Here is a 26,345-nt window from a genome sequence, read left to right on the forward strand (position 1 = left end):
CATTTAGGTTGGAAAACACCCTAATATTGGGAACTTTAATTGAGTCTGACCATTATCCATACTCCAAAATACACTTCTGAGGTAGAGGAATCTAAGAAATACTGCTTTGATTTAACAGCACTGTCAGAGCTGTTGTGGCAGATCCACAAAAAAGTCTTTTTAAGAATGCCAGAAGATGATGAACATTCCTGGCACATGCACAGAGCCCCTTGATCTCCCACTTGCACCTTCCAAACCTGAATTGCTGATTTTTCCTCCTTGAATCAAAAGGTTTTCCTATTCTCTTGGAAAACTAATGTTGCCATAGTATCCCAGCACTTTAAAGCCAGACCTGAATTTATGTGACTTTTCCTGAAGATGAGGAGGGGGATTTGCCCCCTTTAACCAAGAACAACACCAACAAAAAACACGTCCGGTGCTCAGCAGCTCTGGGAATGCTGGGACATATGCATGGGTGCATGCACTCCTCCAGCACATTTGAGAACCTGATCAAAACAGTGCTTGGGCTGAGTGCTGGAAGGAGCTGGAAGCAGCAGAGTTACCCTTACATTTACATTATGTGTGAGAGGTAACACAAAGAAACTTAGAATGAAGCGTTGACTCATAATGACACTAATGCAAAATGTGCTCCTAAAAACAAGCCCTGTTCATTTTTGCTGGCCTTTCCGTGTCTTGACAAGAAATAAGAGAAACAGAGCATTTAGATACTTGTGCAAACAAAAAAGCTTTTATCCACCTCACATCTTTGCTGACAGGATGACAATGCATGCCCTTTCTTAAAATTCAGTTTGGAAGTACGCAGCAGTGATGCCTGAAGATTTTTGCTTTTCATATATTCTTCATATACTTGTAGTTTTGTAGACTGTTAATACATAGTTATATAGCTTCTAGTACTTTTCCTGCCCTTTGTCTCACATTTTAGAAAAATAAGCTTACCCTGTCTAACACATTCCTGAAATTCTGTTTAGTCTTATTTTCAGTAAGAGGGATTCTAACAAGGACACTGTTTTGCACTAGAACTTAGAAGACATAACCAGAAAAAGGGCAAAGATGTCCCTGGAACAACTCCAAGGTGCAGACCCCAAGGGTGGGTTGCTGGGGGAACTGGTCTCTTACTGGATGTATCTGCTAGATGTACTAATTAATTGACCTTATAAAATTTGCCATATTTGTGCATCTGAAAGATTTCATTAAAGATCTGCTTTTAATATAAGCACTCTTTTTAATATTGTTTGGAAATTTTTTTCTTTGATTCTAGGCAACAGCAGTCACCAGCCCATCTCAGACATGCTGCTTCCAGCCCCCGACAGCCATGTGCCTGGGGCTGCCTGCTCCTTCCCTCTGGCACTGCCTCTCCCCTCGCCAGCAAGCTGGGCCCTGCAGATCTCAAGGAAGTAGAACTCACTCCTGAGTTTCTGGACATCCCTTCTTCTGAACCTAGACATAAACACTGAAGCTGACACATGGTCTGCAGAGCACTGGCTCACTGGAGCATAAGATTTACTGCTGCCCAATAACAGAGTAACATTTCTACCTAAGTGAGCCCTTTAACAGAAATTTCATTAGGGAGAAAGGTCACCTTTCTATTATCCCCTATAAATCCAATAGTACCACAGACAAATCAATTTCTACATCTGAGGAATGGCATTATAACTTCACTTGAATGGCACAGCAACACACACTGTGTGGCAGTGCAAACAATGCAGGTGAAAGCAGAAGAATTGCCTTCCATCCAAGGCAGTGATTTTCCCTCTGTGGTAATAGTTAATTCTTTTTTTTTTTTTTTTTTGTCCCCCTCTGCCATTTTATCTCATGGTTTTGTACTGCTTAGCCTTAGTTATAGAACTGTGGTGGTTTTATTTTGGAGATTCATGTGGGCAGAACCACCTCAGCAAAGTTAAAATAGATACATCAGTTTTTTAGGGTGTGGAGTAGTGGCTGCTTCTGAATGTTTACCTGCTGGTGGCTTGTGCTGTCTTCTTTCCTGCCCTTCCTGCAGGATTACAAGCCCCATAGAAGAGGAAAATATTTTGTTTCCCATCAAGAGCATACTGTGCACAAAACTCATGCTGACAAAATTGTCTGTTACTCTGTTTGGTGACAGCCTTAAATTTAGGGTGTTGCAGATTGTTTCCTTTGGTAGCTCATGCATGCATTAGAACTATCAGCTTTTATGTTACTCTTAAAGTTTATAGAAGACTAGAAAATAGTTTATAGAAAATAGCTGTTGGAAGTCTGTGTACACAGGCTTATCTGTACCCTTGGTAACCTCTCCCTCCCTTGCTCAGGACCTACCTTGGCAATCACAGAATAGAAAGAATAAATGAATTAACTTCTTTCTCTAAAGGTGCTCACTTCCCTTCTCAACATATTTAAAGCTTATTTCTATTTAGGAGACATTACCATATCAGAGATGCTATTAATATCTGAGCTGTTCAAACCACAACTATTGTTAGCATTTCCCATTAGAGGAATAGAGGTAGCCAATCCCAACAGTGCAGCCAGAGCCAAATGCAATCAGTTACAGACATATAAATGAAACTTTTATGTCCTGAGTCCTTATCCTTGCTCCTTGGGGGCTCTGTTTTGACGTAAGAAGTCAGTAAAACAAGAAAGCTTGGTCTGAATGCACTGTGGCCTGTGAACAGCCCACACAGACAGCTCCCAGGTGAAAGGGACAGGGCTGCTGCTGCTTATTGCCACAAGGAGCACCTTCCTTCTCCTCTCATCCCTGCTGAGTGTGGGAGATGCTGTTTAGCACAGGTATCTTATAAAGTGATGCTGCAGGCTGATTTACTGGAGAGCGAAGCCTCTTCATGCTGTTCACCCTCATAGTTTTTATTTTAAGGAGATCTTGTTATGTTAGCCTGACAGGCCTCAAACTCCAGCTTAATTGAACTGGTTGAACTTAATACTGGCTTTCTATGCACTGCATTTTCTTTCTGCTCTTCTTATACATGGAGATAAAGTTGGATCCCATACTCATGTATGCAGTTCTTCCTCCCTCACACAGCTGTTGAGCATCCTTTCAGAAGGGCATTAGATGCCAACTTAATGTTAAAAAGAAGTTATTTAGCAATTGTCCATAATGAGGTCACCGTCTCAAAACCTCTATAAAGGCAGATAAATGTCATTTACTTGTCTACAAGTATGGCAAACTGAAGCTCAAGGGTGACAATAATTAAGGTGTTTCTGGTCCAGCCTGCTCTGATGGGGCTTTCTCTAGGACAGATGTTGAAGGGGGATGATATTACAATGTTTTTTATTTTTAATCACAAAAATATTCTATTCTATTCTATTCTATTCTATTCTATTCTATTCTATTCTATTCTATTCTATTCTATTCCTGAGATAGCTCATCGAGTTACAACCAGTCTTCAAACAGGATTATAGGCAGCATGTGGGAAATCTTGTTTTAGCTTACCCTTGCTGTCAAACTGAGTCCAAAGCCTTCAGTGAGATGCTGTTCATCATCTGCAGGGGAACCCTGCCCTAAGCATTAGAGAGCTAGGAGAGGGAACACATAAACCCCTCCTCCCAAACACACAATCTACCCCTCAGTGTTCAAAGCTCCTGTACGTTTTTCATCTAATGAATATCAAGGCTTTTAACTAGTAACAATACACAAGGATGTCACATAAATTAATTAGCCTTCTGGGAAACCTGCATAGATGCTTTTGATGCAGTAAAAGCAAATTTACAATGCCTTATTGCTAATATAAGAGAAGTGATGATGTTTTCTGTTAACTTGGTTGCAACTAACATGGTACTGTATTAATTTACTTCTTGGCTTAGGATGTTTGTAAACTTAGTAGTAAGGATATTTGAATAGAAGAATATTAGTAGGCCAGGGCATATTAGCATTTAATTAACAATAATATTAATATTTCTATATGTGTTGTATGGGAATATAAAAGGATAAAGTGAACTTCCAGAATAAAGTATACTTTGCAGCATTGACTGCCAGATACTAACAGCTAGATTAGTTTGATGGATTAAGGTAATGAAAGAATATGTTATGATCTTGGGGATTGGTTGCCAAAAATAAGATCCTGGGGAATCAGTATTTTTGGCCATTATTCCCACACCAACCAGGTTCTGTATCTGGAGCTACATGGTATAGATTTTCTTTCCTTGAGCACTTAGCTGGTTTTCCCTAATACAGTTGGTAAATTTTTTTTTTAACTCTTTTTTTTTTTTTTAATATGCAAGCACACAGTGTTTTCTATAACTTCAATGAAGCTGTTAGCATCAGAAATAGAGTAAAGTAATATATCCTGGTAATTTAACTGTCATGTAGCTCTTAAAAATGTTGTTTTCAGAGAGGACATATGAATGGAAAATGGAATGAAAATTCTGCAGCTAGAGAGGGAAGGCCAAGATCACCAAATTCCAGATGGGGCCTACAGGCTCTGTCCCCTGTGAGGGTGGTGTAGGGCAGAGGGTCAGGTTAGGACCTCTCAGACCTCTTATCTACCTGCAAGGCAGTTCTTCCAGCTCCTCCCATCCAACCATTTCGCCCATTGTGACTATGACTGTAGTTTCTATTAAAGGATGGTGGCTGCTGTTCACATTCACCAACATGAAATTTCTGGTGGCAGGTATTTGTCTTGCCATCAGCCCAGATTTCTTTAATCAGCTTATTTGTTTTTAGTACGAAAACTTGTTAGTCTCTTCATGCTACAACTAATGTCATATCTAGGGGGAAGTTACTTTGCACTGAGCTACTGCTCTACCACAGCTAAAATGTGAGCTCCCGTATCTGAGGTGCACCATCTGGAGTTGTCATCTGCTCCCCTGCTGAGCTAATTCATCTAAGTAACAGAAGAATAGCCCTGAACAGGTAGTAAACACAAAGCAGTGTGACAGTAGGACAGTGGAGGAGCCAAGATGCCCTGGCAGCTGTTAGAGGAGGTACAAGTGGGGACAGGACCTTTTCAGTGGCAGCTACTGCAGATGCACTCAGAGCTAATGATGTAACGTGACCTTCACATCACTTTCTCTGCAGTGCTTGGCTGAAGTGGGGAGATGTTTTCTCTTTTCCTGACAGGGAAGATAGAGCTTCCCATGGGTTGAAGGAACCATCCTTTCAGTTTACTTGGTGGTTGAAATTTTTGAAGCCACATGAACCTCTGGCTGGCCCTAGGGCTACTTAGTAAACACCTAGCTGTCAGCATGTGTCTCTGGATTCAAAGCCAGAGAGAAATCACCCCATCTATGTATATAGGCACTCAGAGAGCTGTCAGAACTGATTAATCTTTGTTACCTGCCTAGATAGTATGTTTTCAGGCCTTCTTGGAACAATGTCATGAATTAAAAAGAAAAAACTCACAATTGTCATGTTTTCCTTCCCTCTTGTGGGCAAGAGGTGAATGGGCTTTGTGAGTGAAAGCCCAGAGAGAGTCAATAGCAAGGAAACCTGCATAGAAAATAGTGTGCATGCCTCAAGTTTGTGTGGGGCACAGCCCCAAGACAGTTGTGCTGACTGGCAAGTCAAGTACTCAGAGAATGCTCTGGTAGCCTTTGGTGGCCAGGTGACTCTGTCAGCCACTTTTTCTATTGACGTTCCAGCAAACTGTCTCCAAATGAACCACTAGCCACATCTTCATAAATGAGCATAACAGATTATTTGAATTTGAACTGTGGGTGTTTTTCAGGTCAGAAGCATTCTGGTACTTTTGTTCTATTTCTTGCTTTGCATTTGAAACACAACATTTTTTTGTGCTTTGCTTGGTATTGTAGCAACTATCACAAGATGAAGCCTGTTCTCACCTCTGTCTGACAGACTGTTAATTCACAGTGGAGAATTCCCTAAGTTTGGAGACTCACCTGCTGCTGGGTGTACTGAGTCTGGCTGGGTGCTGTGCTTTGGAGAGGGGACAAAAGAAGTTGATAACTGACCAGTAGTGGCTACTGCTAAACTGCCTGCACACTGCCAAGGTCTTTTCTCTTTCTCATTCTGTCCCCACAGCTGCGAGTGGAAAAGAAGATGGGGGATGCACAGCTGGGACAGCTGACCCCACCTGGCCAAAGGATATCCCATACAAATTGTGTCATAGTCAGCAGCAAAAGCTCAGGGAAGAGGAGGAAGGGAATAACTGTGGTGACAAGTAACCATCATGCATGCTGAGGCCGTGTTTTCCAGGAAGTGGCCAAGTGCCTACTTGCTGATGAGAAATAATGAATTAATCCTTATTTTGCTTTGTTTTCACACACAGCTTTTGCTTTCCCTATAAAACTGATTTTAGCTTGCTTCACAAGTTTGAGGGGTGCAGATGACTCAGCACACTAGGTCAAGAAAAATCTGAGCTGAAGTGGCTGGGACTACATGAATCAGACTCTGTGGATAATAAATCTTTTCTTCTTTTTAGGAAAATACTTTAGGTGTGCCTTTAGACAAATACTAAATTGAACATGTAACACAGACTGTAAACACTATAGCAGAGAGTGCTCTGGGTTAGAGATAAGAGAGATTGACCATTGAAAATATTTAACTCATCTGCACTGTACCATGTGGTTGTTGGTTTCGGCTTTTACCTCCTTTAAATAATGAGTCTTTGAGATATCTTTATTTTGTCTTTATTCTTCAGTCAATATAATCACTGAATTGAAGAACGAGGTTACTCGTTGAAATACAAGTGCAGCGTGAGACAAATATGGAAAATAACACTTTGCAAATAAATACAGAATAATTGTCTTTGCATAGTTCAGAAGTGAAAAGTAGGAGGCAGCAGTGCGCACGTGCTGTGAACTGACACACACCACCACAAAAACCCAAGTTCCTAGGTGAACTCTTGCAGCTGCAAAGAAAACAAACCAAACCAAAAGTACCTCAAACCTTAGAGAGCACTAACTATTAAAAACCAGGCAGAAAGGGAACTAAGAAGCATTTTTTCTTATCTTTTTTTTTTTTTTTTTTTAACAGACCATGCTGCAGAAAGAGTGTTTTCTCCACAGACAGAGATGCTTTTAGATAATCTGCCTTGGCATCCCATAGCCTGTCATACCCGACTGTGATGCTCCTTTGTTGCTGCCCATCTGAAGGCCTATTACGTTCTGTCCCTGCCGAAGCTGCTCTTCTGAAAATCCTCGTCGATTCTGCTGTGCTTTCCTGTCCAGATACACAAAAAATAAGCAACATACATACATACCATCATTCTGTGTATGATCATGAAATCACACAGGGATCATGATTATGAAAATCAATCTGAAATTGGCTCATATCCCTTGTAATGCAATAAGTCATTTGCACCATCCCATCTGCTGGACAATACTGTCTGGGCTAATTGCTTTCCTGCAGATAGAAGTAATGCTCCAGTCGAACCTACAATACTTTAGACTTTCAATGTCCCCATTATTGCAGAACCCCAAGGGACTTGCCAGAAGCTGTGACAGGTAAACGATTTACAGTGTTGCATATAAAACACAAAAAAGGGTTACTTTGTGTTGAGCCCTATAGCTCTTAACAGCTGCAGTCCATGGGATCTGTCCCATGAGACACTTACGTGTGCTGTACTACAAGTGGATACCCATCTAGAGCAACTGTAAAAACTGGTATAATTTAACTCAGTGGAGTAAATAAAAGCTGAGTGTACCCAGAGCAGCAGTGGGTCAGAGAAGGGACTTGCTCATTTTTGCAGAGGGGACATTGGTTGCCTGCAGGACAGAATGTTTGCTTTGTTGCCAGATCTCTCACCTCCTAAGCAATAGGCTTTGCCCTTTGCACCCGTGTCTTAACTGTATGACAGATTTTTATCTTCTGTCAAAACATACTGATCACTTTTGTTCAATGTCCCTGGTCTCTAAAGACCTTTGGATCAATGAACCTTTGTTGGAGCATAAAAGGAGCCTTTTTCTCCCTGAAAATAGCACTGAAGGCCAAAGTGGCAGCTAAGAAGAAGAAAAGTTTCCAATCTAATGCCTTGCAGGAAACTGTTCATCTTGGATTCATCTTTCATTTCTACTAGGTGGGGAAAACAAGCAATTTATGATGGAGAAGGATCAGTCTGTTGTTATCAAATGAGCCATAAGAATTGGCAGAGTTCCAGACTGAGGGAGGCTTTCCATCTACCAGACCCTACTCCCACGTGGGTAGAATCTATTTCCCTGCTGTGTCTGTTTGCCCTGTGATCAGGTTACAGGTTACACAGCAATGTAACTTCATGTTACAGTTCCCCCTTTCTTCCCCTCCACTAGATGAGAATACTAGGTTAGGTACGTGCTGTGATTGAAAACCATCAACATGATTCTCTCTGTGAGGGTCAGATCCTGCACTGTGCTGAAAACCCTGGCTCAAGTCCGAAAAAAGCACTTAAATGCTCTGCTAGGCTCAGGGTGTTCAGGAAATTGCAGGAGACGAACTCATGTCCAGGTGAAAGCCCAGCAAAGTGGAAGGGGGAGAGAGATCCACAGGACACCAGGACTGACCAGTCATTTTCCAGAATGAGTCTTCAAGTGGTGAAGTACAGACTAGTAGGAGGGCTTATAGAGGCCCACCACAGGCTCTCAGATCCCACAGCTCTTGCCAGAAAACTCACTGTTTTGGGGGAGGCACACAGAACTGCAGTGCCTCAGAAAGCAGGCCCCTCTCACTACTACTTAATTTCTTTTCCAGAACACTTACACAGGCAGCAAACTACTGCCAGGATCTCCATGAGAGGAAGTTTTTAGAACAATTCCTATTACCTAATTGAATCTCAGGTTCACTGTGTCTGCCTCTATTTTAATTTAAAAAACAGGAAAGCATTCTACTGTTTTTTCTCTTTCCTCCTAGAATTTTTTGCTATGTTGATGAGTACTTCCACAGAAAGTAAAAAAGTAATTAAACCGGGAAAAAAATAGAACTGCAAAGAAGAAATAAAAGGAGAGACTAAAGGATAGCCTGGATAGGCTAATATAAATTGATTACATATATGGCTTGGATCATATAGTATTATTTTTACCATCACAAGCCCCACATTTAGTATATGGTGGTCTTACAGATAATATGTACAAGATTTGTTTTTAGGTGAGTGGAAACAGCCTTAACTGAGACTAAGAAAAGAGATGAAGGCAAGTCTACTCACCCGCCATGTCTCACACTGTGTCAAGTTCTGTTTGGCCTGTCTGGCAACACTCTTACCCAAAACTGAGCCCACCAGATCTGTCAAATTTTTGTGCCAACTTTACACTAGTGCTTGTGGTTGCCAAGCCACAGGATAACAAACAGCTCTGGATCCATGAATCTTGCTATTCAAGGACAGGGACATCAGTCTGATGGCACTGGGAATGTGAGGCACTGGCAATGGCTTAGCTCGAGTGTGGCATTATCCTAATCACTGTAGATCCCTGTACGGATACTCTTACGCTGTTTCATACTGGTCTCTCAGTTCAACTTAAGGTGATTAAGAATCAGCCTGAAAGCCCTGAATTATGAGTAACACTGGGTGGCAGTGAGAGGGTTTGGTCTGCCTGAAGGGATAGGGAAGCTACTCAGAAAACAGCTCCTGGCTGGCAACATGCTGTAACACCAGCTTTCCTTAAGGCAGCAACTGCGACACGGTATTTCACAGGGACTGCAATGGATATGGGTTGGCTATCCAAGTAGTATGGGCTGGACAGACAGCTAAAAGAGAAGGGAGGTGATCACATCTTCATCCATGCCAACAAAAACTGTTCCCACCCACAATTAAGAGTCCAGATGAAAATTAATTTTTCCGTGTGGGACTTTGTTTTAGTTACATAAAACAAATAAGTCTGTCTGGGCCATAGTGATTTCATGTCTGGTTTATATTAAATAATGTAACTGGATTTGAAATCAATTTAAAATGTAATTATATTCCATAAATATAATTCTATTTGTGCAGTGTATTAAGTTAATGTAACCCGATTTCATAAAAACAATGCATAGGAGTTTGCATTTATTAATCTAAAATTCAAATCTCAGATTCACTTTAACCAGCTCAGGGTTTAAGGCAAAAAAAGTAAGGTTTGCTTTATTTTTGCAGAACCTCACCTAGACATCAGAAAATTCAAGCAAAGAAAAGGCAAGCAGTCAGAACTCTTTTTGCCAACCTGCCTTCAACATTTCTCTGTAAGAGATACTCTTGGATGGCAGAAACTCATGTCAATAATATGCCCGCAGGGCAGGAGAGTAACTGTGGGAGGATTTCCTTTTCTTCCTGTCCCTGCTTTACAGCCTCCCTAGCCAGAACAAATGGAATTTCAGAACAAATAAACAGCTTTGCCAAGACAGAGAATTCTTCACAGATAAGTGGTGCTCCCCAAGAATAAAGAAGCCTAGGAAATTAAATCATTTTTGGTTTGATGAGAAAAGTAAAGAGACTTCATGCCTTCTCTTTGCTCCATGAAGGGGTTGCTACTTGGGGGTTCACAGACATCCTTAACAGCCTTGTCTTCCTTAGTCTTTCTGTCTGCTATCTGATGTGAGAGAGCAAACCTGATGACAAATGTACACTTCTCCTGCTTCCCTTCTCTAGCCTCCAGAAAGAAAAACCTCCCTATTACAAGGAAACTTGGGAAATATTCTTCCCTTCCTTTCCCAATAAATTTCCTTAAAGTCTAAAGGCAGATGATATTACCAGCTTCTCAGAGAAGACAGCTCTGAGCAGCTGAGCTCTGGACTTTACCTGTGGAACCAGGATGGATCTCCTTTATAGCAGCCATCATCCTTGGTGACTGCCAAACTGCCCAAAGCCATTAAGGTTCTCTGCACTGCTGCCATGTCCTTCCCTAGAAAGCCAGACAGTGAAATTAATGTAGGAAATCCTTGCACAACAAATAGCTTGGCACACTGAAAACCAGTTTTATCCCATGTATTAACTAACTCCTCCAGGTCCCTGAAGATGTGCATTAATAGAATTATAAATGCTATTTCAGCATTGCTGAAATGGAAGTACTGACATGCAAAAGCTTATTAAAAGTCAACAAAGGGATAGAGTTAAAACAAAACTTAATTTCTCTGATATTTCTAGGTTTCCAGGCCTTTGATTATTTTAATGCCTTCTTCCATACCATTTTAAGTCTATAGAATCCCTTTAACAAAATTTTCTCCTAAGAAGAGAATATTTTTTTATACAAATAATGGTAATTTACTCAGTAAAACGTGGCTGAAGGAGAATAGTATGTTAAATAACAATGCTGTGTCTCAGTTTATCCACAGTTAATTTGATCCTGTTCTAACAGAGCTCACAGCAGTTCTGGGAGCTCCTGTGCAGATAAATTTTATCAGTCCTTCCCAAATTAACCATCAAAGCACCTTCCCAAACCTTCCTACTTACTATGATGTTATTCAGTTTCATACCTTTAATTTCTCTCATTTGGTCCATTATTTTTCCATGTTCTCCCTATGCTATGTTACTTCATTCCTCAGTTCAGAAAGTCAGGGCTTGTCTCAGCTTTAACCAATTAAAAGTTACATAATTCATTACCCAATCCAGACATGCTACTTTTTGGAATACTTTCTAGCAAAAATAAGTTGCAGCAGGAATTTCCAGTTGTGCGAGGTGGTAAGTTATTGGAAATCTGCCTTTTGCTTCTCCTTTATGGAATCCTTCCATAAGCATTTCTATTACTCCCCTCTCCTCTTTCACTGCAGTTCTTCCTCTTTCCTAAAGTAATGTATCTAGTTAACAGATCTGATTCTGGCTCGTCACATGTGAAAACAAGCAATTCAGAAAAAAGGAGACACCAGAGATATGATGGTAACAGAATTCAGAAATACCTCCAGTGGACCAATATTAATGAGCATCACTGTAGATGAGCAGGAGTGCAGAGGGAAGGGAGCCCTGCACACTCTGTGTTTATGTAGTGCTTCACCCTGATTGCAGGCAGATGCAGTCCAGGGCTCTGTAACACAGTGGCTGAAGTGAGGACAGCATACTAAAGCTGAAAACATCTATCAGCTTCCAGCTGTGGCTGTCATACAGACTACTAAAGTTTATAAAGATCCTATCTGCAGGGGACCATTTGCTCATAAAATAAATTGTCAGCTCTCCAGAACGGATGTACTTTACTGTATTTAAGGCGAACTGCATCAGAGGGGTCCTTGCTGGGGAGGGCGGCTGCAGAGCCGACATCTCCCCGCGCACGTCCGCAGGCGCTCCGTGAGGCAGGAGCCCTGGGAGCTCCCGGGGCAGCAGATGTACCATATGCTGGAACAGATACCACATACAACGTCCTTGGGATGCCTCCCGTATAACAGGAGAGCAGTGACTGCCTGGGATGAAAAGAGATGCGGAGAAGGATTTAAAAGCTGAATAATGATGGCAAGCGAAGGAAAAAAGCAAAAGGAACAAAAGCAGACAGTGAAATATGATGATCAGCCCTGTAGAGCCATCTGGCAGCCCCCCCACTCTCTGTGCTCAGCTCTGCTTTATTTGTCAGTGACGAGTGGGATGCTGCAGGGGAAAACTGAGTGAGTGGGAGCTGAATGACACGTGACAAAACAAAGCCACGGCTCTGCTCTTCAGAGACTCCTTGTTGCATATGAGGAGTGCTGTGGGTGAGGGAAGACCTTAATCCAAGTGGTCTCGTGTCACTTGCCCTCCTCCAGCAAAGGATACAAAGGGCTTGATGGACAGCATTAAAAACAAAAAAATACAGGGAAACATTTTAAATTTCCAGTGCAATCACCTTACAGCCAGGTTTGACTCTGGTATTGCAGCAAATTGTAGTCAGTACCTTCCCTCAGCTCCAGTACTTGTTTATTGACAGCCATGTGGGCTGCCCACCTGGCCCACACCTTCAGCCTCTCTTCAGGGACCCAAACTGATGACACTCTTGCATCTCAGTGTCCTCTGCAGGGTGCTTTGAATAGCACAGCTTTATAGAGGAACTTGGCACTGTTTTTAAAACAAGGGGGAAGGGGTCTCTGCTCACTTCTTGTGCTAAGCCTTTCTCTTTAGGAGAAACCTATCTGGAAGGACCTCCTCTCCAGGTCCAGAAAGGAGAAGGTTCAAACACAAAGATGGAGAACTGCTCTGCAGAGTACTCCTGAAATGCTCTTTTGTAAATGTTGAACAAATACCCAGTGGTTCAGCTGCCTCTTGCCTGCCTGGAAATATATCAAGGAGGGATCTGTGAAAGGCAGTGAGCATGTCTTGGGTGTGGATCAGAAAAAGCTGCTTAGCACAGTACATTTGTGTAAGAAGGGGCCAAAAGACAGGTGATACTTTCCCCGGATCAAGAAGCCAAAGGGATGAAGAAAAGTGCAACAGATGGACTGAGTGAGTTTGAAACAGCCAACAGCAGATCATATCCTTAAACATTTTCATTAATCATTGCTAAGAATTTCAAAGCAAAAGTTCATGGAAAACACTTAGTGCCAGGGGACAGCTGTTTCTCAGTCACACACTTTTCTTTCCCTATAAACATAGATTGACATCTCTCTTTCTAAAGAGATTATGGTGTGAAGTGTAGGTGTACTGCAATTATGAAACAGTGAAATAGAGACTGTCCTTTCTGCCCAGCTAAGGCATCCCTGTTCAGACAATTCAGCCCTGAAGCAGCACAGATGCCAGAGGACAGAGTTACAGTGAGACACAAAGAGCTCTCACTGCTGGAGAGACATACTGTTTCATCCCAGCACTGAAATGAGCAGCAGGAAGGATGAAAAGGGAGTGGGAAAGTGACGAGTCACAGATTAGCTTTGGGAAGGCTTAAAATAGCAGTGAAGAAAAGCCTTGTATGTTTTCCTCCTAGATTGCAAGTTGTGTTTTGACTTCCTGTCCTCCAGAAGTTACTATCTTTTCACCTGATGTCTGTTGAGAAAAGGTGGTGAGTGAAAGGAAATCAGGAGACAGCCACTAGCATTAAGAGCATTATGTCTTCAAAGCAAGTCCTTTTCCTGGTAAGGAGCAATGTACTGTATTTTCACATGCATGGTGGGAAGCCATTATGATTTGCAAAAGACTGTAAATAACAACGTCTGAAATGAGCTATTATCATCCCTTACAAGTTAGATGGAGCTTCTCTCTCAACAGTCTGCTAGGCTGAGGGGTGGGAAGGTGCTACTTCAGGGAAGTGAAAATCCCTTCATTTAAGATATGTAAAGATAGAGTGCATAAAACACTAAAGACTGAACTGGAAGAAACAATCCTGCCCTTGTGCCAAAGGATTTGTCAAGCAAATCTGGCACTCTGAGACATTTACAGAACCCAGTAACTCCAGCTGTCAGTATATCCTTTCCCTCTAAGCCATTCATGAAGAGCTCCCTAGTCTTTCATTTCTCCAGCTGTCCTTCAGACTAGTGATCTCTTCCACATATATTCCTACTGTCTGTGAAAACACACCCCACTTTTTTCTCTTGATGTGTACTCCTACACTGTTGGGGAAGATGAAATAGGAAAACCTTATAAATATGATTGCCTGGCAAAAGATTTGGAAAATACAGACATTGAGATGAGAACTAGATTTGAAATAGCAAACTTTGACTACTGAATAACTGGAAAACAATAGTATAGCCAGGCTGAAAGCGATCCCCCTTTCTGATTAAACAATGCCCTTTACCTGCAGATAGGTCCAAAGGTCAGATGGAATGCTCTGTCTCACCCCCAATGTATGGTTCATCCCACACCTGTGGCCCTCCCCTGAAGTATCAGGTATCTGTGACCCCATTGGCCCAAGTCCTGCTCCAGCCCACCTTGAAGCCCCCTGATAAGGTGTGCCCGAGGGACCGGACGGGACGCTCTCTTGGTTCCTGTTCTCCCCTGCTCTCCCTTAGACCTTCCTCTCTTGGTCCCTGTTCTCCTCCCCCTCTCTCTCCTGGACCTTCCTCTCTCGGTTCCTGCTCTCCCCCCCTCTCTCTTGGTCCCTGCTCCTTGCCCTGGCTCCTTTGTCCCGCTTCCCCATCCTTCTCTCTCCCTCTCCCCCTGGGCCTGCCACGAGCTGCAGCTGGCAGCTCCAAGCAGGGCCCTTGCACCCACGCCCTTTCTAATAAACAGCATATATCAACCCGACTTCAGAGATCTCTAACTTCAACCGTCCTGGACACCACCGATCCCCGCACTACACAAACTGTGCTGGCCAGATTTTTGGCCCTTTCATATGTGCTTTTCACTGCTCTGCAGCTGTCTTTGCTCTGAGCCCTCAGCCAAAGCATTGCATCACCTTGTCCAGGGAGATGCAGGATATACAGTGTGTATTTGGTTAGAGCACCAGGATGGGATGTACCACCACAGAAGTGGGCAAAACCAGCCCCATGAATACACAAATGACTCAGCTCTTCAGCAACTAGAACAAGCAGTTTCCATTTCGAGCCTGGGATGAAGACAGACTTCACCTGCCTTACTGTAAAACCACAGGAGCACCCTGAGTTTTTTTGCTGTTGCCATAGTGACCTCTCTTTAAAGACTGTCTCCTTAGAGAGAGAAGGTCACCTAACATGGCATTAAGCTGTGAGTTTTGTTTCTCACTAGTCATAAATGAACCCTCATAAGCTTCACAGAGGCATATATGCTCCTGGGAATGAATTTCTTAGCTCCAATTTAAGCTTTGCTTATAATTTGAAATCTGCAATAAAATTTTGTCATCAGAAAATCAGGGTTTTCCATGTTCTTATTAGGAGCTATTTACTTTGAAATAATTAGCAGAGAGAATAGTTGCTTTATTGGGCCTGTGAATTTCTATAAGAATGATGGGGTTTTGGATAACACATGAGCTTGGAAAGGTTCTGTTATGCCCTCAGGGTAATATAAATCTCTCAGAGGAAATAATGCAGCACTGGAAGAACATGGTAATGAGGTAAGGCAAACAGAAACAAAAGATAATTACATTAGAAAATATGCCTAGACAAATGCACATCAAAGCAAAGTAAAATGAAGACTGTAAACTGACTTTCAGTTTATTATTTTTACCTTCCCATAAATCCACTGTCTGGAAAATATCTGTTGTTCTTACTCCGTAGATTTCAGCAGCTTTTAAGAACTGAGATATTTGTTCCATCTGCTTGAAAGCCATTTTTGATTCAGAGATCTTTGCAATAGGCTCATTTCCCTTTGGATGCAAACTGTTTATTAACTTGCATAAGAGCTAAGAGATAAAGACAGAAACAAAATTAGAAAGCAGGCACCAAACTAGAAGGCAATTTCTGCACATGAAATGATATTGCATAATGTTTTTGACCTGGCCAGTTTCTGTCAGGGACATAATTTCTACAGTTAAAAACAAAAAAGTGAATTGATAATAATCAAAGTATATTAGGAAAGCATTAAAGCTTTCATTAACTGAGGCAAAAGCCTAACTATAGAAATCCTAATCTGCTAGAAACAACAAAGCAATCACTGGTAGAGGTTATATAACAACTAACAGAGAAGAAGCCTCATGTCCAAGCCAAAAAATAAGCAATGTCAATTGAAATGTTGTTAAAGTCACTTTGGCAGAGATTCAATGATTAGCATAGTCTTACAGCTACTGCAAACAGCAGCATCTGCCTGTTGTTCAATAAACCAATGGAATACAATGTTTTAGCTACAGAATTATTCCCAAGAAGACAGTTATGACACAATCCTATAATTCAAATTTGCTGTATCTCTTTGCCTTTCATTGTGTACACTGATTATTTCTTTAAAATAAAAGCATACATCTAGTTTTAAAAAAGATCTCATTTAACTGCATGAGAAAAAATGCTGAAGGAATGAGTCATACTTATATATAAAACATGCATGACTCATAAGAATCATAAATATTCTACTGATCTCTGTGCACTAGTAGGATAATTTATCTTCTGAGATTAAGAGTCTTGGTCAAAAGGAAATAAATCAGATACTAAGACATATATTTCTGCACTGACGATGAGCTCTGATCAATTTATCTAAATGAAGACAGAGCACAGGAGCACTGTGCATATAAAAACATGAAAGTGTGCAACTGGACAAAACACTCACTGTTCCATCCATCAACCAGGTCTGAAAATGTTGCCTTCCAGGAGGAGGGTGCTCTATCTGCTCTCCACACTGTACAATAATCCAGTTCACCAGCCTAGACTCTAATTCTGCGTCGTATTTCTGTTCAATCTTTTCCTGAACTTCTCGGCTTAAGCCATAGCTTGGTCCTCTGTTAGCCATCTCTGGAAACAAGGGAGAACTAACTTAGTGGGCAGAGTCCCAGTCCACACCTTTGAAGTATGCACAGGAAAATTAAAAGAGTAAGAAACCTGTGCTAAACGTTAGACAGTTGAACAGATGTTCATCAACACTGCAAGTAATTGTATGGCACTGAGTTATAGCTCCACAGAACAGGGGAGGGATCAACAAGGGAATATCCTTTTCCAAAAGCACAAATCAGATACATCTTTTTTAAAAGGAAGGAAAAAACAGCAGTCCCCCCTGCCCAACCACAAAAACAGAAGAAAAACCAGATTTAAAACACAGTAGGTTTTAAAGAGAGGCTTCTGCTATGTTTACAGAGAATACAATAGGGTTGTCAGATCAATGTTACAGCTGATTGCTGTACAGCTGATTTGCCTGCAAATCCAAAAGCACTTTAAAATTGCCTACCTAATACTTGCTCGTAAGAAGAAGGTTGTGCATGGGAGCTCAAGCAATCCGATTAAAGATGTAGTCAGAGTCTTCCTCAGCAGAGATGCAAGGATGGATATCCAGAGATCAGCACACTGAAAAGCGAAGATGAATTTAAGAGATGAAGGCTGCCACAATGCCCTGCTGCTGCTGCAGCATTGTGGTTTGAAGAACAGTGTATTGATTTGATTTTCCTCACATATGAGGAGGGTCAGAGCAGGGGCGTTGCTAAGAGCCATTAAAGAGACCTGCCTCCTCAGTCACAGCCCAGGGATCCTGTTTATTTCGCCCATCTGTGGTCTGTTTTCATGCATCTTTCCTCAGCCTTGTGCTGCTCACCCCACCGGCTCAGATTTACTCCACCTAGTCTGCATCAACCCAAACTGCATCAAGCATTCCAGTGACAGATAGGCAGAAACACAAATAGAGGCACTCTGTTAAATACAGGTGACGGAAATTATCACACATCTAGTTTATTTTTAGTCATAAGCCAGAAACAAGCCTTTTTTCTCCCTATTCTGCACCTCAATAATAGGCTAAGGGTGTGACAAATAATTTCTCCTTTACCCTGTTCAAATGCTGATAAAAAGTTTGAACAAGTAGACAATAGGATGAAAAATGAAGGAAGAGGAGGCAGGTAGTAGACTATTATTATCACCCTCTCATCAGTATATATTAGGCTATCAAATAGTGGAATGCTGTCCTGAAAAACAACTCAAACCACGGAAAACAAGAGGAAATCACTAAAAGGAGCAAATCTACTATAAAGCATAAGGATTTTACTTTCTGCTGCTATGAGTCAGCTAACCTCCAGCGAAAGGAAGGGAGCTATGCCCATGTACAGTCATTTAAATTTTGATTATACCATTCATACAATGTGGAAGGGGAGAGAAGAGTTAAGATGAGACTTTTCTTGTGGTCTGATTTAATCCTATATTAAATAAAATCACTTTGCTTCTTTCCGAGTTACATGAGACTGTAAAATATCTTTCATTCATGCTGCATTATCCACCCTGGTATGAAACAGTTTACTTTTGGCAAATGATTAATGTTCAGCTTGATATGCAAGGAGGTTGATAAACCCAAGGTGGACACATAATCAGTTTGGCGAAAAAAGTCCTTCTGCTGCATTCAAAAAGGAAAAAAGGGGGGAAATCCCCCCACTTCCTTGTGTATCTGTTTCATAATGGGCTCTTCATCCATTACTTTCTCATTTTAAGATTCTGAATTCTCAGACTTACACTGCTTCTGAGGCTGCTGGGCTTGAACAGACTCAAGAGATAAAAAATTTAATAGATAACCTAATTCATTGTTGTCCTCCACAGGCATTTCATTTAGTGCTTTCTCTTCTCTGCACTGGTAGTTTTAAACCCCATGAAGCACTTGATTACATAACTCAGAGCACACTACGTGACAGGGCCACCACTTGAGCACTTTCCGTTTCAGTGAGCATGAGGCTGAAGGCACAGCGGATGCGCAGGAACCAAGGCTGCAAGCCTGGAGATCAGAGAAGGAATAGGTTGCAGCTGCAACAGGAAGAGGCAGAATATGAATTTGACATCCTTTCTCTTCAAGCAGCTGTTAAGGGCTGGGCTTCACTCTCTTTGGCCAGTCCCACAAACAGTAAGCTTTATTTTGCACTTTCAGATCTTTTTGTGTTCTTCTGTTTAGAAGGGAGCTACCTAGGGTGCCTGGCTGTTTCTGGTGACACCAGGGGGCTGAGTGCTCACTGGCAACAAGATTTCTTGAAAGTCACCTACCTTTGCATCAGCCTCTGTTTCCTAACTTGGGGCAGGGATGAGTAATTTAACTCTCCTAAGCTGCAGAGCAGAGGTCTCCCCCTTCACAGATGTTGGCTATGCAACCTGTTCTCAAGGGACTGTTCCACACTGGGAAAGCTGAAAAGCTTGCCCATTAATATCAATTTTTAATAAGGCTTTGAAAAACTGGGAAACTGCAGAGGATTGGAAAAATGCCAGCTCCCCACCAATATTTTCCAAAGTACCACCAAACAAATCATAAGCCTGCTTTCTGTGCTATCAGTCCTGGAGAAAACAATGGAATAATTTTTTTAAGGGATAATGTTGATGCAATTTACTAAATGCTCTGTAATACATTAGGGTTGGCTACTCTATGACATGCTGATCAGGGAACTAAACCAATTCTGAAGCAACATGACACATTAGAGAGATTAAAGCTGGCTAACTCGTAGATCCTGTAATATGACTGCAACTGAAAAATCATTAATGATGGTGTATATTTTATTCAGTTTGTACAAGAATATGTTCCCAGGCCTGAACTAGTTAATATTATTAGACGTCAATGAAAACCCCCACGCTCCTAAGAAGATCCCAGCTCATGTGAGTAAGCAAAAAATATAAACTTCTTTGAAAGCAGTCTATGTGAAAGCAAACAAAAAGTGTCTTATTGCAGCCAAAGTCCAGCCATCACTGAAAAAGTACTTTTAAGAATGCAGCACTCTGTCCTATGACAAAACAGATGTAAAAAAAATGCAGAGGATGATGAAGATGTTGGGTAAGACACTATGACTGAAGGGCTTGGCTGAATAAAACATGAGAGGTGCACCAACAGCAATGGGAATATCATATCCAGTTCTGATAATTACTCTTCATAAAAATGAGTGGAAGAGTAAAGTAAATTTAAATAGTGATTCCAGTAACTGGAAGATTGAAAATTAGAGCTTTTACAGTAATCACATCAGAAAGATTACCTGTTTATCTCACCAAAACCAGAAGTTAAGAAATGGCAAGCACATGTGCCTATAACTTAAGAAAAACTGAAGAAGCTCAAGTTCCTTATGTCAGACACAGGCAGATTAAAGCCTGATGGTTAGAAATGGGATGTGGAAGAAAGGGACAGGTTTACAGCACGAAGGTACTACCATTAGAACACTTCACCTACTGCTTCTAATGGATTTTGTCCTCTTATTTTTCTTGGCAACACAAGACTAGAATTTATGACTAAAAACTAGGGCTGAAGCTTGAATAATTGAAGAAGCATTTAATGTCTGTAAGCACCATGACTCCCCTTATGCTCCCAGATAATCACAATATTATCCTATAAATTTAAAAGAATCTTTGTAAGGCTATAAATAAATGCTGCCAAAACCAACAACTGATATTAACTAGCTCACTACCCACGTGTAGATCCAGGGTAACTCAATAGCTTTCAATGTATTCCAACTAGAATACATAAGAAAATGTAAAACCTATCCTACCACAGAGAAATCATTAACCTCTGTCAGAGTCACTGTTTGGCAATTAATTCCTTAGAAAGAGCCTGGTATTTCAGCTATCCCAAGCACAAAGAATGGTGGGTTGAATCCCCATCACACAAAGCTGTCCAGCAATAATTGTGAAGCCCAGGCTCCATTTCCCTGGTATGCCACTGTACAATAATGGACTTTTTACTATTAAGTAAAACAAACAATCAAACAAACAAAACAAAAAGAGAGTGTTTTCAAAAACTTTAAGTTTACAGCACCTCCCTTCAAAAGGAAACCTCCAAAGAGCTCTCAAACATCCTCCCTGCATGAATGTCCATGTGTGATGTCAGGTTTTCTAGAGTTGCGGAGAGGATGCTCAGGTCCAGTACAAGCTCAGCTCAAGTACAGGGCCTTTTTCTGGGAGCTTCAAGGCAGGAAAGTGCTCTGCAGAGCCTTGGTTTTATGCATGGCCTTTGTCATAAGATAGCTGTAGATGTTCTACACAAGAGCACTAGTCAGACTAGAGGAAAAAGGTAATAATGGAATATTGCCCTCCTTTTAACTGTGCAAAAACAGGTGGCAGAGTTATCAGAACCAGGGGACAATACGAATTTTAGAAATTCTAACTTCCTCATTACTTTGAAGTCTAAGATCAAGTCTAAGGTCCTCGAAGACAAAACGTGCTAACTTAAGCAAGTATCTTCCACCTGCAAAAAGGTTTCTTTATCAGCTCTGTATCTTTGTCAGCTCATATTACACCCCGAGCAAGTGCATACTTGGAACACCTCAAATTTGGGTTTAAAAGAAAAGTAATTCGGGAAAAAAAGGACATTCCTATGTGTGTGACAATAGAGAATGCACCAATACTCCAGTCTGCAGAACAAGGCAGCTCAGAAGGCTGCCATGAACAGGAGTGTTTTTGGAATTTTTAAGTCACTGACCACCTTCCAAGCAGCTTGCCAGCAGAAACAGTTACCACTTAGCACTGGAAACCAATTCCTGTGCATGTAATTCTCAGCATTCCCAGTACTCAAGATGACCTTGGAGGTAAATTGTGCATCTGAATTCTCAGGACCTCTTAAGTTTTGAGCTGGATTGACAGACTCCTTTGAAAGAAACCCAGAAGGTTTCATATCAATTGCTTATCTCTCCCCAACTAGAACAGTACCTCCTGAGAATGACTTTGGTTTGAAAATGATACATTGCAATGCACATTCACGGTAGAACAGAAAGTAAGTAACATCTTTATTTCACTGAAATAGAGGTCAAAATAGACAGCAGAATTTACAGACAAAACCCCCCTAAAAGATCAAATCCTCTAACTACATAAATGCTGCTTCTTATGGTTAGGGATTTAGCTTTGCTCTAAGGAACTTTTTCAAGAGGTACTGTCCCAAGGACTAGCACATTCTGGCACACTTTCTGCCAGCAAGCCATAATCAATTAAAGCCCAAACCCGAGGATTCTTGTATGGTCGAGATCTGATCTTAGGCAGGCTTCAGGGAATGCTTTTCCCAGGATACAGTCTGGGCAGCCCACTTGCATCACTCCAATCCCTAAGCATGCTACTGTTCAGCAGACCTTTGCCACTGACACGAGCACCTGCTTCCACCCCAGCTGGCAGCAGTGACCTTCTCGTGTTGCCAAGTGGGAGGCAAGTGGACAGCATGGTGCAGATCACAAGGCCGAAAAAGAACACAACCTTTCACGTGCTAGCCTAGAAAGATTTAAAATATGTATTTTAATTTCAGAACCAAATCACTGGAAGTTTTAGGAACTGTCATTTGCTTTTCCTTCCAAATATAAATGCAGAGCTCCCTGAAGCTCCTTGCCAGACACAAATCGAGAGACTGTAGCAGGTAGAAAATGTGTCTACCTGTGAGCTGCAATTACTGCATCATATGGAGGGTGCCCATTTCTCTTTAATGGAAAAGAAGCACTGGACCACATAACATATATATATGCAGGACTTGAGAGAGAAATAAAAGGTCAAGCCTACAACCAGACCGCAGTAACTCCTTTTACATATTATGTGACCAAGCCTACAACATTTTTCTGTTCTAGGCAAATACATATTGAAGAGAGATGAGGTGCTACAGTCACAAAACAAATGTGAGCTATAAAAACTGACCAACAAGCAGTAAATCTATGAGCAGTGCATTTGTGATCTTCATCTCTGCCTCACTTTCCCAACAGTAAAATCTTCCCTTAGGAAATACCTGCCAGGAGCAAAGTGCCAGTGACAGGGGCATTAAAACCTCATGCTCAGCAAGCTGGCTGCTATTTCATGTAATGGCTGAGTTCCATCTACCTTTCCTGTCCCTGCTGGGCTTGAGAACAAACTTGCAAGGGTGAGAGTGCACACTGATGTTTGGTATTTCTGTCTGCATTCCTTACACAGCTGATGAATTTTCACCAAGCCTTGGTGATATTTTACATTCATACACATCTTAATGAATTTGGTCATCAATACAAAGCAGAGAGATTGCTCATCTCAAAGACAGGTCAAACACAGAACCCTCTTCTATTTCCCTTAGGAAGCCTGTAGTATAACGTCACTTTTCAGCATTTAAGAAAACTAAAAAAATATGAAAGAGTAAGGTAGGTCTCTTTGTAACAGCGCAACTGAGTAGCTTAGAAAATAAGTTCAAATCTCATTACTCCCCAGGACACGGTTTTCCCTCCCACTTGTTTGGTTTTTTTTTTTTTTTTTTCCTGACAGAGGAGAAAGAAATTACAAGCACAAACCTAATGTAGAAACTCTGACCACAGCACTGGTTCAGAAGATGTTACAACTCTGTATTGCATCATGACTGGAGCACTGAAGATAGCTGAGCAGCTGCAGACAAGTCACCCATTGAATGTTCCTCTCTAAGCACATTTTAATTTTATATGAGAAGTATAGTACCATAAATCTTTTAGGCCCATTGAATAACAGCATGTCCAAGAGAGCATGTAACCAAAATTAACATAAAAATGAAACAGCAGGAGTTGGTTCTTCTAAGTCCTATCCAGCCAGGCTTTTTTTGTGAACACTGCCTTTTTTGCATTTAGTGTTGATGCAAGAGAAAACAGCTTAGCTAAACTGAAACTACATGAAACACTTAACAACAATTAAGTTAAAAAAAACCCAAAACCAAAAAACCCAAACCATATGGTGTGTAATACAAAGCCAAACAAGAGGAGAGACAAAACAAGTAGAATATTCATTTGTCAACAAATCAGGAATTTGTTTAAAAAATCCCCAAAACACAACATAATTCATTACAAAGGATTTTTAAAATCTGCGTCATGCAGAGCTTTCCAAGTGTGTAATATCCTATTTTAATACAGTATCTTTACAGAGGAATGAAATACTAGTTTTTAAACACGACTAATACAGAAAATAATTACTATGTAGGCATCTACTGGCAAAGAAAAAAGCACTGCCCCAGGCATTAACGCAGAGGACAGAAAGTACCAATTTGGAATGACACTGTAATATGTGAATACCACATTATTTCAGATTGCCAAAACTTCCTGGTAGGTCAACAGCTGCTCAGAGGTAGGATGTAAATCTCTCTAGTTATCACTACCCCTTCTTTCAGGCATCTGAACATGCCAAGTTGCCAACTGTCAAAACTCTGGTAATTTCCAGCACGAACACAGGGAAAATGCTTATGCTTGCAAAGATAAGTATCAATGGAATTACTACAGCAAAGTCAGAGACAAAGGTCTGTCTGCACAAGGTCTACCTTTTCATATTTAAGCAGACCAGATTTACAAAAACAAAAAGTGAGCACAGAGAGAAGGACACTAGCATTCCCTGAATTTCAAAACACTGCGTGGAATATCGTCTTTGTGAAGAAAGGATCATCTCTGCCTTTGCATTTAGGCCATATGTAACAAACTTTGGGTGTACCTGTACTGTAAATGCTACCACTGATCTCCATTTAGCCAGCAGAGAAGGAAAACAGGACTACAAAACAAGTGGCAACAAAAACCACTCCCCTAGGATTAAGTTCTCAGTAATGCTGTGGTTTCAGCAACTAATGCTGCAGTTTTGTATTCCTAACAATTATGCCAACCCTGTTACACTGATTTCTCCCACCTCATGTTATTACAGCAGAATAATGGAGGGGGCAACAACACAAAACACCAACAACAAACAGGGAAAAAAACCACAACTGCTCCACTTCACATTTGCCTTCACCTCTCTTGCTCTAAGGCACTGCAACAGACATCTTACATGTAAAATATCATTTAATAAAGGCTAAAATGAAACACGAATCAATGCAACTCTTTCAAGAGGAATACACAGCTACAGTTTATGCAGGCACACAAAGCCTTTTCCCTGTCTGAAGTATTAAATTGAATGTTTACAGGTACAACTCCCTATTAAAAAAAAATCTCAAAACTTTTCAGTCACTGAAGTAACTTTAATATATGTGAAGAAAAAGTATATGTATTACAACTGGTAACTCTTGGCATTAATTAAAATTAACTACTTTGGAATTACTGCAGTCCACTTGTTTCAGCCTCTTCTTCCATTACGAGCCAAACCAACCTAAGATGAGACAAAACTAGATTAAAAAAACCTACCATGGCTTGGGGCACAAAGTTTTAAAATAATTTTGATTTGACTGCATCTTTAAAACCCACAAAATCTGTTTTTTAGGTATTATCAGATTCAAGTCATACAAACATTTATAAAGATGACAACTGCTTAACAGTTCATAAACATGAACACAGCCTCAACTCCAGGAATGCCATTTGCATTAACTTTCTCAAAAGTTAGAAACATATTTCAGAGGTTTTAAAGCTAAAGTGAATTGCATAGTGATACAAACAGAAGAACAATCTATGCCAGAAATACTTGGGAACAAGAAATCATGAAATGTTCTAATTTCCTCAAGCAATTACCGCAATCTAGATCATCCTGAGCTGGACAGACTATTTATAAGAGCATGTTGCGACAGAACAAGGGGAAGAATGTGCTCAAACTTAAGAGTAGGTTTAGATCTGATAATTAGGGAAAAATTCTTTACTGTGAGGCATGGGAACAAGTTGCCTGTAGGAGTAGTGGATGCCCTGTCTCTGAAAGTGTTCAAGGCCAGGTTGGATGGGGCTCAGAGTAACCTGGTCTAGTGGAACATATCCCTGCCCATGGTATGGTGGTTGGAACCAGATGATCTTTAAGGTCCCTTCCAATCCAAACCATTCTATGACTGAGTTAGGGAATTGGTACACTTGAAGTAGAAAATTTGCATCTAAACAAGAGCCATCTTTTTTTACTTATATCGAAATTCATTTTTTTACATCACAGCTTGTTTTTTGCAAGCCTAAATAGAACTGTACTTCACAGGAACTCATCTGAAATTTTGGTTTTGTTGTTGTTGTGATTTGTTTTTTTTTTTAACTTTAGTTATTTGTTTGTGATTTTTTTTTAAATTAAAACCCACTACCTCAGCAAAGCCATGTTCAGCACACTTCTATTGACAAAGCTAAAACTGAAAATGACAAACTCTCTAGAAATACCTTACCCCCAGCAGCTCTAGTCTTTTAAGGTAACAATAGTGATGTCATTTACTACTTCAAATAATAAACCCAGAAACAAATATATA

The 26,345-nt window shown here is 40.9% G+C and overlaps 1 protein-coding gene across 7 annotated transcripts; it reads right to left on the reverse strand.

The window, feature by feature from the left end:
- Positions 1-6,563: 6,563 nt before the first annotated feature.
- On the reverse strand, positions 6,564-18,836 carry TAGLN3 (transgelin 3). Of its 7 annotated transcripts, none has more exons than XM_068180821.1 (6): positions 18,818-18,836; positions 17,496-17,611; positions 16,884-17,065; positions 15,855-16,029; positions 10,629-10,731; positions 6,564-7,111 (listed from the first exon to the last, which is right to left on the reverse strand). In XM_068180821.1, exons 3-6 carry the CDS (start codon positions 17,061-17,063, stop codon positions 6,970-6,972), a joined length of 600 nt encoding a protein of 199 aa, XP_068036922.1. In that variant the 5' UTR covers positions 17,064-17,065; positions 17,496-17,611; positions 18,818-18,836; the 3' UTR covers positions 6,564-6,969. The 7 variants fall into 7 exon arrangements, with proteins under 7 accessions (XP_068036922.1, XP_068036926.1, XP_068036923.1 ...); XM_068180825.1 differs by having other exon boundaries at positions 16,884-17,113; positions 18,818-18,834; XM_068180822.1 differs by lacking the exon at positions 18,818-18,836 and adding an exon at positions 17,716-17,884 and having other exon boundaries at positions 16,884-17,113.
- Between the last annotated feature and the right edge of the window lie 7,509 nt (positions 18,837-26,345).

The sequence above is a fragment of the Anomalospiza imberbis genome, chromosome 2 (genome assembly GCF_031753505.1).
Source record: "Anomalospiza imberbis isolate Cuckoo-Finch-1a 21T00152 chromosome 2, ASM3175350v1, whole genome shotgun sequence".
In the NCBI taxonomy this organism is placed as follows: domain Eukaryota; kingdom Metazoa; phylum Chordata; class Aves; order Passeriformes; family Viduidae; genus Anomalospiza; species Anomalospiza imberbis.

What these genes read in the sequence shown, in the direction of transcription:
- TAGLN3 (XM_068180821.1), bottom strand. Translation starts at nt 17,063, where the DNA reads ATGGCTAACAGAGGACCAAGCTATGGCTTAAGCCGAGAAGTTCAGGAA. An exon ending in CCTGGTTGATGGATGGAACA is followed by an intron (nt 16,030 to 16,883) that starts GTGAGTGTTTTG and finishes TTTATCTCTTAG; the next exon opens with CTCTTATGCAAGTTAATAAA. An exon ending in GACAGTGGATTTATGGGAAG is followed by an intron (nt 10,732 to 15,854) that starts GTAAAAATAATA and finishes CTGGCTTTCTAG; the next exon opens with GGAAGGACATGGCAGCAGTG.